Source organism: Stegodyphus dumicola, chromosome 3, assembly GCF_044657685.1.
Source record: "Stegodyphus dumicola isolate Sdum_Otavi_A_Nest chromosome 3, ASM4465768v1".
NCBI lineage: Eukaryota > Metazoa > Arthropoda > Arachnida > Araneae > Eresidae > Stegodyphus > Stegodyphus dumicola.
Window position 1 is genome coordinate 15,545,695 of NC_140770.1, and position 17,526 is coordinate 15,563,220.

The window sequence follows — 17,526 nt, forward strand, 5'->3', positions numbered from 1 at the left end:
TGTAGAGAAACTAAGCTTCGCAACAACAAAGTAACGCCTTCTTTTATTTTAGCGAATTAAATTATGCTTAATCCTTTCTGGAATTATCAGGATCTGGAACATCTGGAAACAAATATAACGCTGATTTTTGTTGTTTGACTTCTAATTTAATACTTGTTCGGCCTGTTATTGTATCTTAATTTTAAAAATGTTTAAAGCGGCTAAGCCTTAATATTTTTACCATAGCAGCCGTATTTGTTTACATTTTAAACTTAGCAGAATGGTGGAATTTTTACCTATTTAGAGAAACTAAGCTTCGCAACAACAAATTAACGTCGTCTTTTAATACTGCGAATTAAATTATGCTTAATCCAATCTGGAATTATCATTTAAGCTATTACATTATCCCATATATTGCCTTAGCATAGCGTCCACAACAAATTAAATCAGTTTCTACGCATTCAGTGTCTTTTTGTCGAGTGACATTGTAGAGACATTAGGATTTTTTTGGAAGCAGTCAAGATGAAAAATTAGCAACGCCTTCGCCGGGAATCGAACCTAGGACCTATGGAATACGCTCCCAGCATGCAGACCACCGCACCACGAAGGCACGCCAAGAAGGCTGGAGAAACTAAGCTTATAACACCAGAAGTGGACTTTCAGTTGTGTGCACCGAAAAATACGTCTCCTTTCACGCTGTCCAAATTGCTTGTTTTTGCGTAGAAACTGTAATTTTTAATTGTAAATTTTTGTTTAAAATTTTTAACTGTATTTATGTTTATGTTTCTCTATATCTTTCAATTTTTAATGAAGATATTTTGAGTTTTTATTATTTTTGCCTTACCGCGAAGTGAGAAGTGAATTAATTTAATGAGAAATATATCTCTAATGAAATTCGAGTAAATAAGTGTTTCATATTATGCAATTACAAGTTAAGTAACAGAAAATACTCTCGCAGTTTGTCTCAGACAGAGGAGAATGTTTACGAGTAGCGCATGTGCATTAGGCAAGTAGCGCTGAATCGTCTGTGAAAAACTGTTTCTTTTTTATTTGTTTAATTTCTTTCATACATGGTTTTTAGATTTATTATACTGTTTAAATAGTTTACAGTGTTTAATAGTAGAATTATCAACAATTTAAAAGCTGTTTAAGTGCGGTTAAGCCTAATTTTTAAATAACATGGCGGACATATTTGTTTAGATTTGAAACAGCAGAAAAGTAGATTGGTTGTCAATCTAGAGAGACTAAGCTTCGCAACAACAAAAAGAACGCCATCGTTTATTATTGCGAATTAAATCATGCTTAATTCTTTCTGGAATTTTTCGAGGAAATAAATGTTTACGATTTACTTTGTAATTTTTAATATAGATATTTTGAGATTTTATGTATTTTTGCCTTGTCGCGAAGTGAGAGCTGAATTAATTGAATGAGAAAAACTGAATCGTCTGTGAAAAACTGTTTCTTTTTTGTTTTGTTTACTTAATTTCTTTTATACATTGTACTAGATTTATTATAGTATTTGAATAGAACAAGTGGCAACGATTAGATAATTCTTCAGATGATGTAAATTTTTTGCATTCTAAGTTATAAAATGAATGAGATTAAACGCTGTTAAGGGAACCTATCGCCAGATTATCGCTATGGTCAATAAATATAATGAATTTCGCAATTATTCTATTGTGGTTTATGCGCTATTGACAAAGCAGATTTATTTCAATAGTTTAAATGAATTGAGGATAAAATGCGTGTAATTTAATATTCCGCACAAGAAAGTCATGTGGTGTACACATCAGATTTTTTTACAACTCCAAACAGTAGCAATTTTTCCAGGTCCGAATATCTTCATCAGTTTACATGCCAAATATAAACAGCACAGAGAATATAAACACTAGTTTGGCAACGATTAACGTAAACATTTGCTGAGTGCATCTACGACATATACATTTTTTCCTCCTCGCCTGTTCCATTATAAGATTTTAAAGCTTTGATAAGCATTTAGATTCTTTTTCCCCCTCCTCTTAATATTTATTTATTTTGTAGTTTTATTGAGGTACATTTTCATACCTCTATTTAAAAATATTTGCTACGATTCCTAAGAAATTTAGTATTGGCAAAATGAATTTCAGTACCTTGAAAGCGAAACGTTGGTTAATATTCATCGAAAATAGTCCTTTAAATTTTCATAATATTGCTAAAAATAGCTATCGAAACTTTAATTTTTATGAAACTTTCAAATAAAGATTGAAGTTAGCCATCTAAGATCCGTTTTATTTTTGTGCAAAGATGTATTTTCTACTATAAGTAAAAATAATTTATTCCCTGGTGAAAATTAAGGCGAATACATTTTTTTTTAACTTTTCCTTCAGAATATTATTCTTAAAAAATATGGCTTTGCTATTCTCAAAAAACGTTTTCATTAAACTGAAAAATATCGCATATATTCTGATCCCTAAATAATCACTATAGTCTGCTGCATTAAAACAAAAACTTCCATGTTATTTTCAGCCATCCGACTTGCCTCGTAACCATGGGAACGACAGCTACACCTAACCATTTGAATTCCCTGAATTTTTCCCCTCTACTTCATCTCCTTTCAACGTATTTCGCTTCACGAAAAGATTTTGAATGAAAGCTGACTTGTAAGGCAGTCCCAAAATAAAGTGGGAAAAATAAGATAATGGCGATACGCATTTTCAATCCCAAATGGGAAATATTAGCAACGGCCTTGAAGTGCCTATTTTAAAGAAACAGGTTATAAGTCATCAACATCACTGTAGTGAGCTTGTAGAGTCATTAGGTTAATTGGAAGCAGAAAAGATGAAAAATATGCAACCGCCTTCGCCGGGAATCGAACCACGGACCTCTGGAATACCGGCCCAGCGTGCTACCGTTACACCACGAAGGCACGCTAGGGAAGTGGGAGAAATACCTTATAAACTGTGAGCTCTCTTAGTGTGTTTTCTGTCTGATTTTGGAAATCAAATTTGCCTAAGTACCTTACATCTAGTTTTTTTTTTTTTTTTTTTTTTTTTTTTTTATTGTTAGCCCAAATGGCACTTTTCCTAGAAGGGTTGTATATTTCGTTTTGGAATTTTGCGTTGATTCGGTATAAACGGCAAATCACTTTTTAAATAGTTGCCACCAAATATCAGAGCCTTGTATTATATTTAAAGTTATTAAATAATGAAGAATCTGCGTAAAAGTATGTATCTTTCTCGCATTGGGATAAAACAGTGGTACCTAGAGCCATCCAGTTTTGAATAACGTACGTCTGCACCCGAATATGGGCATCTGGAAGCCCAAATTTGGAATTCGTTTTATTATCTATTTCATATTTCGTAAAACTTTTACGAATTTTGGATTAACAAACTCCAGGATTTCAAAGCGAGCAATGACAACACTGTACGGGAAAAAAAAAAAAAAAAAAATCTGAAATGTTTCAGATTTTAAATTACGTCCAAAGGGGCGTTTTTTAACATTTTGTGTGTTACCTTTCTTTATTAAATATCATGTTCCTCGCACTTAAACCATAAGATCCAGTGCAACAGCAATATCGCAAAATAGTTTTAAAACGAGCCTATCTTTAGAATTAACGATACAGAGACTCACGCGCTGGAGATAAAAATGTTTTTTCTGCACAACGTTACCATTGCTCGCTTTGAAATCCTTGAGTTTGTTAATCAAAAATTCGTCAAAGTTTTAAAAAATAGGAAATCGATCATAAAACAAATTTCAAATTTCAAATTGGGTCTTCCACATGCTCATATTCGTTGGAGGATTACGTTATTCAAAATTCGATGACTCTATGTACCGTTGTTTTATCACAATACGAGAAATATACATACATTTATGCAGATTTTTCATTATTTAATTTCTTCAAATATAATGCAGGACTCTAACATTTTGTGGCAACAGTTTGAAAAGTGAACCGACATTTATGAGTCCGACGCAAAATGCCAAAACGAAACTAATAGTCCTTCGGGATTCAAATCCCTTTGGACTAAAAATTTTCTGTAGCGCGCGACACTGTGTATCGGAAATACCAAAGATTTTTCTTTTCTTAAAACTATTTCACGATTGTTTGAAATTAATCAATTTCTTTACTTATTTAATAACTTCGGACGAATGGTAATATATTTAGCAGAGAAAACCTTTTTAATTAACAACGAACTATTTTATTTAGCATTCTAAACGTATCAGAAAGAATAACATTCCATGCCTTATCACGCTCAAAGTAATATATATCAAAACATCACTGTTGCCACAAAAAATCTACATTATAATGAACATATTAAATTATTGTGTATTAACTGAGTTCGTGCACATTCCTGAACAACGATATTGCTGCTGAAATGAATTTTATGGTTTAAGTGGAAAGAACATTATAAAATAAAGTAACACACAAAACATTAAAAAAATTACCTTTTGGGCGTAATATAAAGTTTTAAAACATTCAGATTTTTTTTAATATTTTGTCTTCTTCTTTTAATATAACTTTGATTCGTGATTGGTGGTTGATGGTCTTTCAGTAATTTGGGTTCCACTCAGAAGCTCGGAAAAGATTGTATAACCGTAATGTAAGAGGTGTTTTCGAAAGCTTAGTCAAATCGATGCATTGATTTTTACTAAAGAAATCCTCTTATAAATTATTCCCAAAGAATGCGCCTGCTGATTAAAAATTTAATCGCAGCACAGAATTCTAGCACACTTGTTTGTTTTTTTTTTTTTTTTTTTTTTCTTAAAAGAAAAGTATCCATCTGAAAAAAAAAAAAAAAGAAAAAAAAAAGAAAAGAAAAGAAAACTGCAGTTACACTATAATTTAATTTAATGGATAATTTTAAGTAATTTTAATGAATTTAAGTTTAAGTTTAAACGGTATTTATTAATAGAAATTTAATAAGTCATCAGATTTAGTTAAAATATCTTTAAATTTTTAAATCATTTAAAATTTAAAAGATGATTTCTGTTATATATTATGAAAGCAAAAGCTATTATTTAAATTCAAGGATTATTATTCAAAAGAAATCTGACACGGGTACCAGACTTCCTTGTATGGCCTATTAAATTATACACATTTTTTGCTGCATTTCATTTAAATTTATTTCCTGAAATTTCATGTTAAATATATATTTCTCATTCAATTAATTCAGTTCTGACTTCGCGGTAAGACAAAAATACATAAAAACTCAAAATATTAAAAACTGTAAAATATAGAATAACATACCTCTCTAGAAACAGTTAAAACAGTTTTAAAAAAACTTTACAGTTAAAATTACAGTTCCTACTCAGAATCAAGCAATTCCACCAGCGGGCAAAAAGGCAGATTTTTTAGAGCACAGGACTGTTTCCACTCGGCAAAAAGACAGAAACTCACTTAATTCACTCTTCTACTGAGTTTCAAATGTAAATAAATGACGTTTCCTTAGGCTTAACTAGCCATTAAATTGTTTAAATTGCTGATAATTCTATAATTATTGCATGCAGATTAACTAAAGGCATAAAAACCTTAACCTAAACATAAGAGCAATGTAATTAATCACTTTAAATAAGAATAAAAAAAATAACCTAAGCTGACCAAGCCAGATAAAAAAAATCTGATGTGTAAACCACATGACTTCCTTGTACGGAATATTAAATTATGCGCATTTTTTCTTGCATTTCATTTAAACTTATTGGATTGAATTAAACCTACTTCGCCGACAGCGCATAAACCACAATAGAATAAATGCATTCTTTAAAATTCACTTTGTTTACCATAGCGACACTCTGGCGCTAGGTTTACTTAACAGTATTATATTTCGTTCATAATATAACTCAGAAGGCACAAAATTTATATCTTTTAAATAATTATCTAATCGTTGCCACATGTTCTATTCAAATACTATAATAAAGCTAGAACGATGTATAAAACACATTAAGCAAACAAAACAAAAAAGAAACAGTTTTTCAGAGACGATTGAGTATTTCTCATTCAGTTAATTCAGTTTTCTCTTCGCGACAAGGCCAAAATACATAAAATCTCAAAATATCTGTATTAAAAATTACGAAGTAAATCTTAAACGCTTCTTTCCTCGAAAAAATTCCAGAAAGGATTAAGCATGATTTAAATAATAAATGAAGGCGTTATTTTTGTTGTTGCGAAGTTAAGTTTCTCTAGATTGGCAACAAATCCGCTACTCAGCTGTTTCAAATGTGAACAAGAGCAATGGCCGCCATCAAATTAGGCTTAGCGGCACTTAAACAATTTTAAAATTGTTGATAATTCTAAAAATATTGGATATAGATTTACTAAAGGCATAAAACCCTTAACCGGAAGATAAAAACAACATAATTCAATCATTTTTAAAGCAAAAAATGCACAATTTACAAACATATAAGAGTAAAGAAACTGAGATCACTGAGCCGGGTAACAGAGTGGATATATATATAAATATATTTATATACGTTTCGCGGGGCCGATTGCAACCAAAATACGAGGTGCACATCTACATGTTATAGTAGTCTTATATACAAAATTTCAACGTTCTGAGACTACTCGTTTTTGAGTTATGCGAGATACGTACGTACGCACGTACGTACATACGTTTGTACAGACGCCACGAAAAATTCTTATCAGAATTCATTTTAAAGCAGTTTTTTAGTTTTTTTAAAGGAAAAGAGTCTTTTATTCTGTCCTTGCGTACAGATATCACGCAAATCATCGTTAAATTGCATTCAAAAGCGGTCAAAGTGGATATTTTAGTTGAAATATGCTTCCTGAAGCTTTTCGCGATTACAATACTTCCTTTTTACTTCGTACAAGGAAGTAAAAATCGGAAAACATATATATATTTATTTACGATTGTTGGAGCCAATTACAGTGAAAAAAGGAGGTGCACAACTACATGTCATATTAGCTCCATATAAAAACTTTCAACGTTCTACGGCAATTCGTTCTTGAGTTATGCCAGGTACGTACATACGAACGTACGTACAGACGCCAAGAAAAAAATCTCTTCTGAATTTATTTTATAATCCTTTTTGGCAAAAGCAGTCCTTTACTCTCTACATACGTACAGATATCAAACAAAGACATCGTTCAAGTGATTTCGAGAGCGGTTAAAATGATATTTTTATTGAAATATTGTAACCGAAATTTTTAGCGATTATCATACTTCCTTCACTTCATACAAGGAAGTGAAATTGTGTTTTATTTAGTTAAATGACTGCTAAAATATTTTGTAAAACGAAATTAAAATAATATCTTTTATTTTGTACAGAATGTTCTTGTCCCTAAATTTAACTTGTGGCAAATCTACCAATAGACGTGTAAACGACTTATTGCTTCACCTAATATAAACCAGAATTTAAGAAGGTGATTTTAAACTTTGATTTTAACTTGATTTTAACCCTTTGATTTTAAAACTAAGTAAGTGGAACAAAAGGCCCATTTAGTGCTTATAAATCAGGCAGCATTTATGGCGTGAACTCAAAAGTAGAATTTTATATTAAAACTAAATCTAAGCATTTATTAGCCAAAGGCTGTGCAGAGAAATTTAACCGCTTAAGTTGGCTTTTAAACTTACACCGACGTGACAACACTATGGGCAGGAATAAAGCAACATTATAAGAAAGAACACGCTCTATCTAAACAATTCCAAACGCGTACCAATACACGCTAGCAAATTTGCGTGCTGGCGGGAAAACGGAAAGAGAGAAGTGACAGTACAGATTCGGAATATAAAATAATTGGTTAATTAATATGAGTGAACTTTAAAATTTAACTTAAAGTTTTTACTGGTCGACAACGATTTTTTTAATATTTAAAATTGTTGCATGCGTACGGGTTCATAATAGATTGAATGCACATATCCATTGAAATGTTAATAATATCGCAATCTTGCGCAATATATCAGTGGCTACGCTTTTAAAAAAATAATGTTACGGATTTGGTATTTAAACAGCTAATGTTAGGTGAATTATAAATTAAATTGTTTATTCCCCGTGAAGTGCAGCGCGTGACGAATATCAAAGGAAAGCTAAGCCGGAAAATTAAAAATACAAGAGCACGTGCATTTAACATTTAATAAATAAATATCTCTTTTTGATTTCGAGAAAGTTCCAGAAAATTCTTGCGCGCGATGTAAAAATTTTATAAAAAGGAGAAAACCTTCTCAATTCGATGATTTTAGCTAGTTTGTTGTTGTTTTAAGGGGGCTCATACACCTTAAACCCCTTATGATCTTCGAATATGTGACTGTTGCAAGAATTGAAATATTTTGTTTATTTTAAAAGCAGTTACTTCCAGCGTTTTACAGCTGACTACATAATAGCTGCTTTGGAAACTAGTAATCAAAACATTTGTGTTGCCACAAATATTTTTGAAATTTAATCCGCTTTGCGACAAAATTTTTCGTCCTGTTTCCACCTTGCGCGCATGATATTTTAAAAATGGCTGATGGTACATATTTGAAATTGGATGGAATTCTTTATATGGACACTATTTTCTAACTGAACCAAAAATCTGATGAATATTTTAATATTATAAAATTTTATGCACGAAAACATTACAGATTTTTTTTAATAAAATACATCTTATAAACTCAACTCCAGATAAAATAAAAATTTAACATGAAATTCTTAGAATTTTCGGTTCACTGTCGTTTTCAAGTGTTATAAAAGCTATATATTAAAGTTGGAATTAAATTATGCAACAGAATGTTTTAAATCGTGCGCGAAATATGGAAACATGACGTAAACTTTTGTCACAAAGCGGATTAAATTATAAAAATATTTGTGGCAACATAAATTTTCTGATTACTATTTCAGAAAGCAACTATATTATGTAGTCAGCTATAAAAAGCTGGAAGCAATTGCTTTTAAAATAAATGAGTTATCCTAATTCCTGCAACAGTCACATATTCGAAGATCTTATGGCTTTTGTTTTAAGGTGTACGAGTCTCCTTAAGAGTTTGCTTAGAAAACTGCTCTTGTTGACTGTAACGATTTCGCGGATTAGCTTTCTTCAGCTGTTTGGAATTAAGTTCTCTTAAACGTTTGAGTAGTTAAAAGATAACTACTCTGAGATATTGTAATATTGCTCGAATATCTGAGAAAATTTAAGCATTTTGGTTTAATTTTTTTATAATGATAAATTTTCTTCATTTTTCATCGGACTTGTGCATTCATTTCATAACGACCCGTACGCAAGCAACAGTATTATAAACGTTGAAAGCTAATCCGAATTCGCATCAATAACAACAACTAACTAAAGTACAACTGACATGAGATGTTCTCTGTCTGGCTTTTTATAGCTTTGAAATCGGGGCGCGAGAGATTCTAATAATTTCTGCTTCTCGAGATTTCTGGAAATCAAAAGCATAGAATCACGGCAGCAGCTAACATAGAAGTCAATTACATTTATTCAGTTTAAATATAAATTACGATATATCTACTTATTAACTCGGCGGAAGTCGCACCAAGAAAAGTTACTAGAGTGGGCGCGTGGTGTATCACATACCCCAATATTTAAAATATGATAAAAATAGTATTATTTAGTTTTAAAACTTTTTTTGTTGTTGTTAATCTCGTGTATTATAAATAAGTGAATAATAATTGGGTTTCAACAAATTAATTTCCGAAATAATTTTAAATAATTCCGAATAATAATTAAAATTAAAATAAATGAAAATAATAAAAAATAAACATCATGCCTCTAAGTTTCATTTCATCTCTAATACACCATGCTTATTTTTTTTCTTCACACTTTGAACGAAATACATTCATGTGTTCTTGGCACAGAATGTTTTCACATTTTAAACACTGCATTCACGTTCTTCTGTCCTTTGCGCGAGGTCAAAAAATTTATCACATCTTTCATACTTAGTTGCTTGGAATTTCATGTATTCGTTTTAATTCTTCGTCGAAACTTCTGCTTTTGTTTTGCATGCAGTACGTCAATTTCTTGGAAAAGTACTAACCCCTGATGTTTGTTCAATACTTTTTTCATTAATTGTAATGCCAAGTCCTTCAAAAACAGACTTCTGTTTCTGGTTGGTGGATTAACAGTTGAATGTAATATAATTTAAGTATTTATTACAGCAACATTCAGTGCAAGAAAGAAAATTACCATTGGCAACCTCCTTGTTATTCTGGCAATTGAATAATTGGCTGACATTTCATCCCCCATATCCACTGCTCCTTTAGTCATATTATAAAAACATATAATTCCTGACGTTTTATTTTCTCCAATAGTATCATCTATAGTATGATCTTTATATAATGTTGAAAGCATAAAAACAGTTTTTGCTTTTTTAGGAACATCAGGAATTAATGTTTTATCTTTTTCGAAACCAAAATATTGTAGAAAATATTCTTAGCTTCATCTTCAGTTTCCGAAATGCAATCTTCATCGCTTTCAAATATTTCTAATAAATTTCACATGCGTTGCATCTCCAGTTCATAGGAACGCATTCTTTTTACCATAATGCAGTTAGAAATTTTTAAGAATTTAATGTCAAGTACTTTAAAATCACTTGCGAGTAGAAATATTTACTGTTACACTCCAGAAATAAATTTCTGAACTAAATATTCAGTCAGAAAAACACTTTTACGCGGACTAGCGCGTGGGGTGTGTCATACCCCAATTCCAACAAAATACCGATAAATCTTTTTCTGAAACACACAGGCAAAGGAAAAGTGGCTCTGAAGGTCAACCACAACTAGAAACTCAGCTCGATGCTCTCTCTAACGAAACATGGGATTTCTTGAGTCATCACATCATATCACTATTTATCCGAACAAAAATTAAATTACTGATTTGCACCATTTGCTTCTTCTTTATTACGTAAGACAACCTTATCGAAATATACTTTAGAAATAATATGATTAAAAAATTTTATTACATTATTTTTAATTTAAAAACATATTTTTAAATATCCAATCAGTGATTGGACATATATATATATATATATATATATATATATATATATATATATATATAACGAAGAATGTCTCTGCGTTTGTTTGTTCGTGACTAACTCAGTCACCAACTACAACTAAACTTTCTACAATTCTTTTCTTGGACCTGGAAAAGGTCGACGTCCACTTTTTTCCAAACAAAAGTAGCGAAAATCACAGATATTAATTAAAAACTCTGAAAACCATAATTTATTCCCTCATTTTTCTGAGTGGCAACAGTCTCGCAAGCTGGAGCTAAAAATCTGATTTATTTCGAGAAGTGTTGCCACTGCTCGCTTTCAAATCGTAGAGTTTGCTTATAAAAAATTTATAAGATTTACAACGAAAATAAAAGTAGCATTGACAAACATTAAATACATTATTTCCTATTCCATAAATTCGTGGGAAGCCATTTCGACGGTTCCATCTTCGTACGACTTCAATCAGCCAAGATATGAATTTAAAAAAATCTGAAAATTTAAAAATACTTTATTTTGAACAGTTTTGTTGCTGTTCGCTTTCAAATCGCACAGTTTAATAATAAAAAATTTGTGAGTTTTACAAAGTCTATATTTGTCTGTTTGTGTGTATTTGCGTTTGTTTGTTCGCGTTATTCATTTCTGATAAATTATAATGAATATTTTGCCACATTTAGTCGACTAAAATGGAATGTAGGTGAAATATTGGATGGAACTTGAGCTTTCACGGCCATTTGATTACAAAGACGAGAATAATTAAAAACTGCATGCCATTGTTGCGGATATAATGAGAGAGAATTAGTTAATTTTTCTATGGAAATTTTTCTGTCGGTTCCATATCCCATCAGACTGAAAAATGTATGACTCTGAATCGTATTTTTTGCATCACTACTAGAGAAGGATTACAGCGGTAAAGTTCTCTCTGTTGTAAGATGCATTACTCTCAATCTGCCTTAACTAGAACCAGAGACTTCTTTCTACTAGTATTATAATAAAGGTTAGAACAGCATGTCTCATTCATTCAACAAAAGCCTTATAGTTTATTTTACCAATATTTATAAGCCTACTGTCATCCATTTTTTGAAGCTAATGATAATGTAAAAATTTATCACTAAGTTTCCCTTGCTTACCTTGTTAAGGTTCTTAGTATTATAAAGACATTCGCGAAATATTAAACACTTACTTAAAGGTTCACTGCGAAAAAAAAATAAAAAAAATTCTGAAATGTTTCAGATTTTAGGTTACGTCCAAAGAAGCGTTTTTTTTAACAATTTGTGTTACATTTATTTAGTAAATATCACGGTCATCGATCTTAAACCATAAAATTCAGTTCAACAGCAATATCGCAAAATAGTTTTAAAATGAGTGTATCTTTAGAATTTCCGATACAGGGTTTCACGCGCTGGAGATAAAAATTTCAGGCAGCATATTTCAACGAAAATATCCATTTTGACCGCTAGCGAATGCAATTTAACGATGTTTTTGCGTAATAACTGTACGTAAGGACAGAATAAAATACTCTTTTCCTCCAAAAAATTATAAAACTGCTTTAAAATGAATTCTGAAGAGAATTTTTCGTGGCGTCTGTATGAACGTATATACGGACGTACGTACGTATCTCGCATAACTCAAAAAAGAGTAGCCTCAGAACGTTGAAATTTTGTATATAGGGACTGCTATAACATGTAGATGTACACCTGGTATTTTGGTTGCCATCGGCCGCGCCAAACGTATATAAATATATTTATATATATATCCACTCCGTTACTCGGCTCAGTGATCTCAGTTTCTTTACTCTTATATGTTTGTAAATTGTACATTTTTTGCTTTAAAAATGATTGAATTATGTTGTTCTTATCTTCTGGTTAAGGTTTTTATGCCTTTAGTAAATCTATATCCAATATTTTTAGAATTATCAACAATTTTAAATTTCTTTAAGTGCCGCTAAGCCTAATTTGATGGCGGCCATTGCTCTTGTTCACATTTAAAACAGCTGAGTAGCGGATTTGTTGCCAATCTAGAGAAACTTAGCTTCGCAACAACAATGTTAAATCCTTCATTTATTATTGCGAATTAAGTCATGCTTAATCATGTCTGGAATTTTTTCGAGGAAATAAGTGTTTAAGATTTATTTCGTAAATTTTAATACAGTTATTTTGAGTTTTTATGTATTTATGTCTTGTCGCGAAGTGAGAACTGAATTAATTGAATGAAAAATACTGAATCGTCTGTGAAAAACTGTTTCCTTTTTTTTTTTTTTTTTGGTTGCTTAATTTCTTTTAGCCTTCTAGCTTCATTACAGTATTTGAACAGAACATGTGGCAAAGATTAGATAATTCTTTAAATGATATAAATTTTGTGCATTCTGGGTTATAATATGAACGAAATATAATACTGTTAAGTGAACCTAGAGCCAGACTGTTCTTATGGTAAACAAATAGAGTGAAGTTTAAAGAATGCATTTATTCTATTGTGGTTTATGCGCTGGCGGCGAAGTAGATTTAATTCAATCCAATAAGTTTAAATGAAATGCAATAAAAAATGCATATAATTTAATATTCCGTACAAGGAAGTCATTTGGTGTACACATCGTATTTTTATTTTAAGCTTTGAAATGCTTGAGTTTGTTAATCAAAAATTCTTGAAAGTTTTAAAAAATATGAAATCGATAATATAGCAAATTCCAAATTTCAAATTAGGGCTTCCAGGTGCCCATATTCTTAGGAGGATTACGTCATTCAAAATTCGATGGCTCCTAGGTACCGTTGTTTTATCACAATCCGAGAAACTTACATACATTTATGCAGATTTGTCGTTATTTAATTTTTTTAAATATTACACACGGCGATAATACTTTGTGGCAACAGTTTGAAAACTGATTCTCCTTTTGTAGTGAATAGACGCAAAATCGCGAAACGAAAACAATAGTCCATCAGGATAAAAGCCCCTTTGGACTAAAAATGGGAAATTTCTATATTTCCCGTTCTGCTGGACAGATTGATGAAATTGATATTGGTTTTTTCATATCTTCATAGCGCGGCCTCGGATAGGTATTATATTTATATATAGCTGTATACTAATATAGGTTTTTGACACGAAATCGGACTTTTTATGAAATTACATGCCATTTTTTATTTTCCTCATTTCAATTCTACGACTCAAATTATGCCAAACTGCCAAGTTTTGTAAAAATCGCACGAGTAATCTTTAAAAAATTAGCCCTCAAAATTTTAGCTTCTCAGTGTTAATTCAATTTGACACATATTTATTAATTTCTCTTTTTTTAATAAACTTACTTAATTCCTTCTTCCAGAATTCGAAATTTAGGCTTTATCCAAATACAATCCGCACAGTTTTTATGATTTATTTTTAAAATTTGTATTTTTAAACATTTTTGGTAAATTTTTCGACAAAATTTGTATTATAATCTATAAAATTTTTAACGTCATATTTAAGTAGATGTATTTTCAGGCACACCTGCAAAAAACTAGAGTTTTTTTACTTAAAATTTTCTAAGATACACATGATTTTACAGATTGCGGCGTTTTGAAAAATTGCAATTTTATTTTAAGCAATAATAATGCCAATCGTAGTTTACGCACTTTGCTAACATTATATGATAGAAAATGAATGATTATTTTTTTTCGCTCCTCTGCAATGAAGAAAAGGAAAGGAATATAAGTTGCCATAATTTAAAAAGTTCGCCTAGTAAACTATTCTTGGCGAAAACTGAAAAAAAATGCGCCAAGATAAATTTTTGAATTTCTCAGTAAATTTCGAAAAAAATTTTACATTTAATATTTAGGCATAATTTAAATCATAAAATCGAAATATGGGGAAAAAAGGGCATGTCGTTTCAGAAAAAAATCCATTTTTGTGTCAAAATACCCATGTTAGAATAATGCTATATATAAATCTAATACATAACCTAAGTTGCGCTTTCGAGACATCAAAAACACAATTTGAATTTCGTCAATCGGACTAGTAGAATGAGAGACAAAGAACTCTCCCTCTTTTTTTTTTTTTTTTTTTTTCCCCACAATTTGCATTAAAAACAAGCTTAATGGGGTAAGTGGACAACTAACTGGATCCCATATATGCAAGATAAAATCAAGAATATCTGCTGGTGCAGTTTTTACCAATTGTTTGCATTGTTACCAATAAAAAAAGTTTTATGGAAAAATCAGTTTACCTAACTGTATTTTAATATCTTCAAAAAAATTAATGGCTAATCTTTAGAATATGGTAACAGGTAGTTTGGCGACATTTTGGTAAGGCGATAAAGGTTACTAGCTAGGACTTTAGCAATAATCTGAGAAGTACACAGTTCGAATCACAAATTATTTTGTCTCGGAGAAATGAGAGATCATGAGACATGTCATGTGACCATTTTCCAGAAAATTCCAATGGGGATTTTAGCTAACAAGCACTTAGAAACAATTTCGCTGCTCAAGTGCTGAATCGCCCACTTATTTGTTTGGCGCTTTTTACAAGAGTAAGAAGAATTGGATTTTTGTCAATTTTCTTTGACTTTTTAAGTGAAAATAGGTCGATGTGTGCATGGATTAAGTCAAGAGTGTGCGCAATGCCCTTTTTGTGCAATTCTGGGATTTTTTTTTAAGTGAAAATAGGTCCACGTGTACATGGATACCGTGTATGTGCAGTTCTTAAAAAAGCGGCAAGCAGTGGGCGATTGTACACTTTCTCCCAATTTCGCACCTAATCTTCGTCATGGTTAAGTATTTTTGTTCCATAAAAGTTCTAGCATATGCGTAATTTGGCTAGCGGATCGTTGGAAAAAATGTTGAGTAATAAAAAAATGCCTTTACTTCGTGACATCAAAATGGCGACCAAAAAAGAAAACTAGCAGGTAGCTGTAACAGGGTTGCTCGCCAAAGTTTCGCCAAAAAATAGCCAAGTTACCATAATGTAAAGAATCACCAAATTAATTTATTCTGTTATCTTCATTGCCTTATTTCATACATTGTCTTTTTACAGAGTTATTCGCCGGCAGCTAGAAAGGGAAAGTCCGGTGTCCAGAGAAGGTTTGGAGCCACCTGTGTTCGAAATTTTAAATCTCGTTTCCGGGCCCAACGGTCCTCGGCGTCGGTGGAAGCGCCTAGGCAACGTAACCGGATCCCGTGTTTCCATGGACGCCGTGGTGTGGTTGAGGGCCCCCTCGAGCGGCTTAACGGGTCCGCGAAGGGGTGGGCCCCTCTCTAGGCCCTCTTCTCACGGAGGTCGTCAACGATTCCGCGTGGTGACGGCTTTCTCACCTCCCTTCGTGAAGCCGGGAACCCGGGTCGAGAATGGGAGTTGCCTCATTGGAGTGCCTTGTCTGCAAGTGGATACCAGTGACAAGGATGCCATTGTTGCCATATTCGCTGATTATGCAGTCGGCAGATCCGAAGGTAAGCCTACTTTAATAGTTGACTAATCCTCATACATTTCCTTATGTACTGTCTGTCTACGAGAACAGCCCCGCCACAGTGTCTGGCGGTCGTTATAGCGGCAGGACTAAGAGTTGCTTTATTGTTATTTTGCTTTCGGCGATTGTAGGCTGAGGGGAAAGACTTTATCATTCGTCTTCAAGACACCCCTACGGAAAATGGGACAAGGCTCGTTTCTATGGCAACAGACAGCTGCAGACTAACTGGCGAGAGCTTTTCTTATGATAGACAGATTGTACACCTTGCACAAAGAATAGGACATATCTATATCTCTCGTTCTACTGGGCTGATTGACTAAATTTAACTAATTTTTTCATGTCTCGAAAGCGCAATTTAGGATATATATATATATATATTACATGTACACCGCCCCAAAAAAGGGACAGTTCTATATCTCCTGTTCTACTGGCCCGATTGATAAAATTCAACTTGCGCTTTTCATGTCTCAAAAGCGCGACTTAGGAATATGTATTAGATTTATATATAACATCGTTCTAACATAAGTATTTTGACACAAAATCGGGCTTTTCCCTCAAATAACATACCCATTTTTTTCCACATTTCAATTCTACGATTCAAATTATGACAAACAACCAAATTTTGTAAAAATCGCACGGGTAATTTTTAAAAAAATTAGCTCTCAAAATTTTAGCCCCTCAATGTTAATTGAGTTTGGTATATATTCATTAATTTCTCTTTTTTTATTAAGCTTATTTGATTCTTCCTTTCACATTTCTAAATTGAGATTCATTCCAAGTAAAATTCACCCGTTTTGGGGGGGGATTTATTTTTAAAATTTATATTTTTCAATATTTTTTTATAAATTTTTTCAAAAACTTTTTTGAATTATAATCTATAATTTTTTTTTACCATCTTCTTGAAGTAGATATATTTCTAAGCATACCTGCAAAAAATTACAGTTTTTTTATTCAAAATTTCCGAAGATATACACCTAAATTTATATATTTGTGGGTGTTTAAATTTGGCATATTTGTTGATAGCGATAAAACATCAGATGTGGTTTAGACACTTTTCTAAAATTATTTGGAAGTAAAAACGATGGGACTTTTTTTCCGCTCATGCGCAATGTAAAAGGGTAGGAACGAGGTGCCTCTTTTTCTGCTCCGGCATAATGGAAGGGAAAGGATAATTGCTTGCCACATATTAAGAATGTGACCAAA

The 17,526-nt window shown here is 31.9% G+C and overlaps 1 protein-coding gene across 1 annotated transcript in view; it reads left to right on the forward strand.

The window, feature by feature from the left end:
- The window catches only part of LOC118186408 (glutamate receptor ionotropic, NMDA 3A-like), a 221,883-nt gene that overhangs the window by 116,359 nt on the left and 87,998 nt on the right, over nucleotides 1-17,526 (forward strand). Inside the window, exon 5 of the mRNA XM_085812593.1 lies at nucleotides 15,894-16,306. Within this exon, the coding sequence (XP_085668719.1) occupies nucleotides 15,894-16,306 (413 nt within the window). The remainder of the gene's footprint in view (nucleotides 1-15,893; nucleotides 16,307-17,526) is intronic.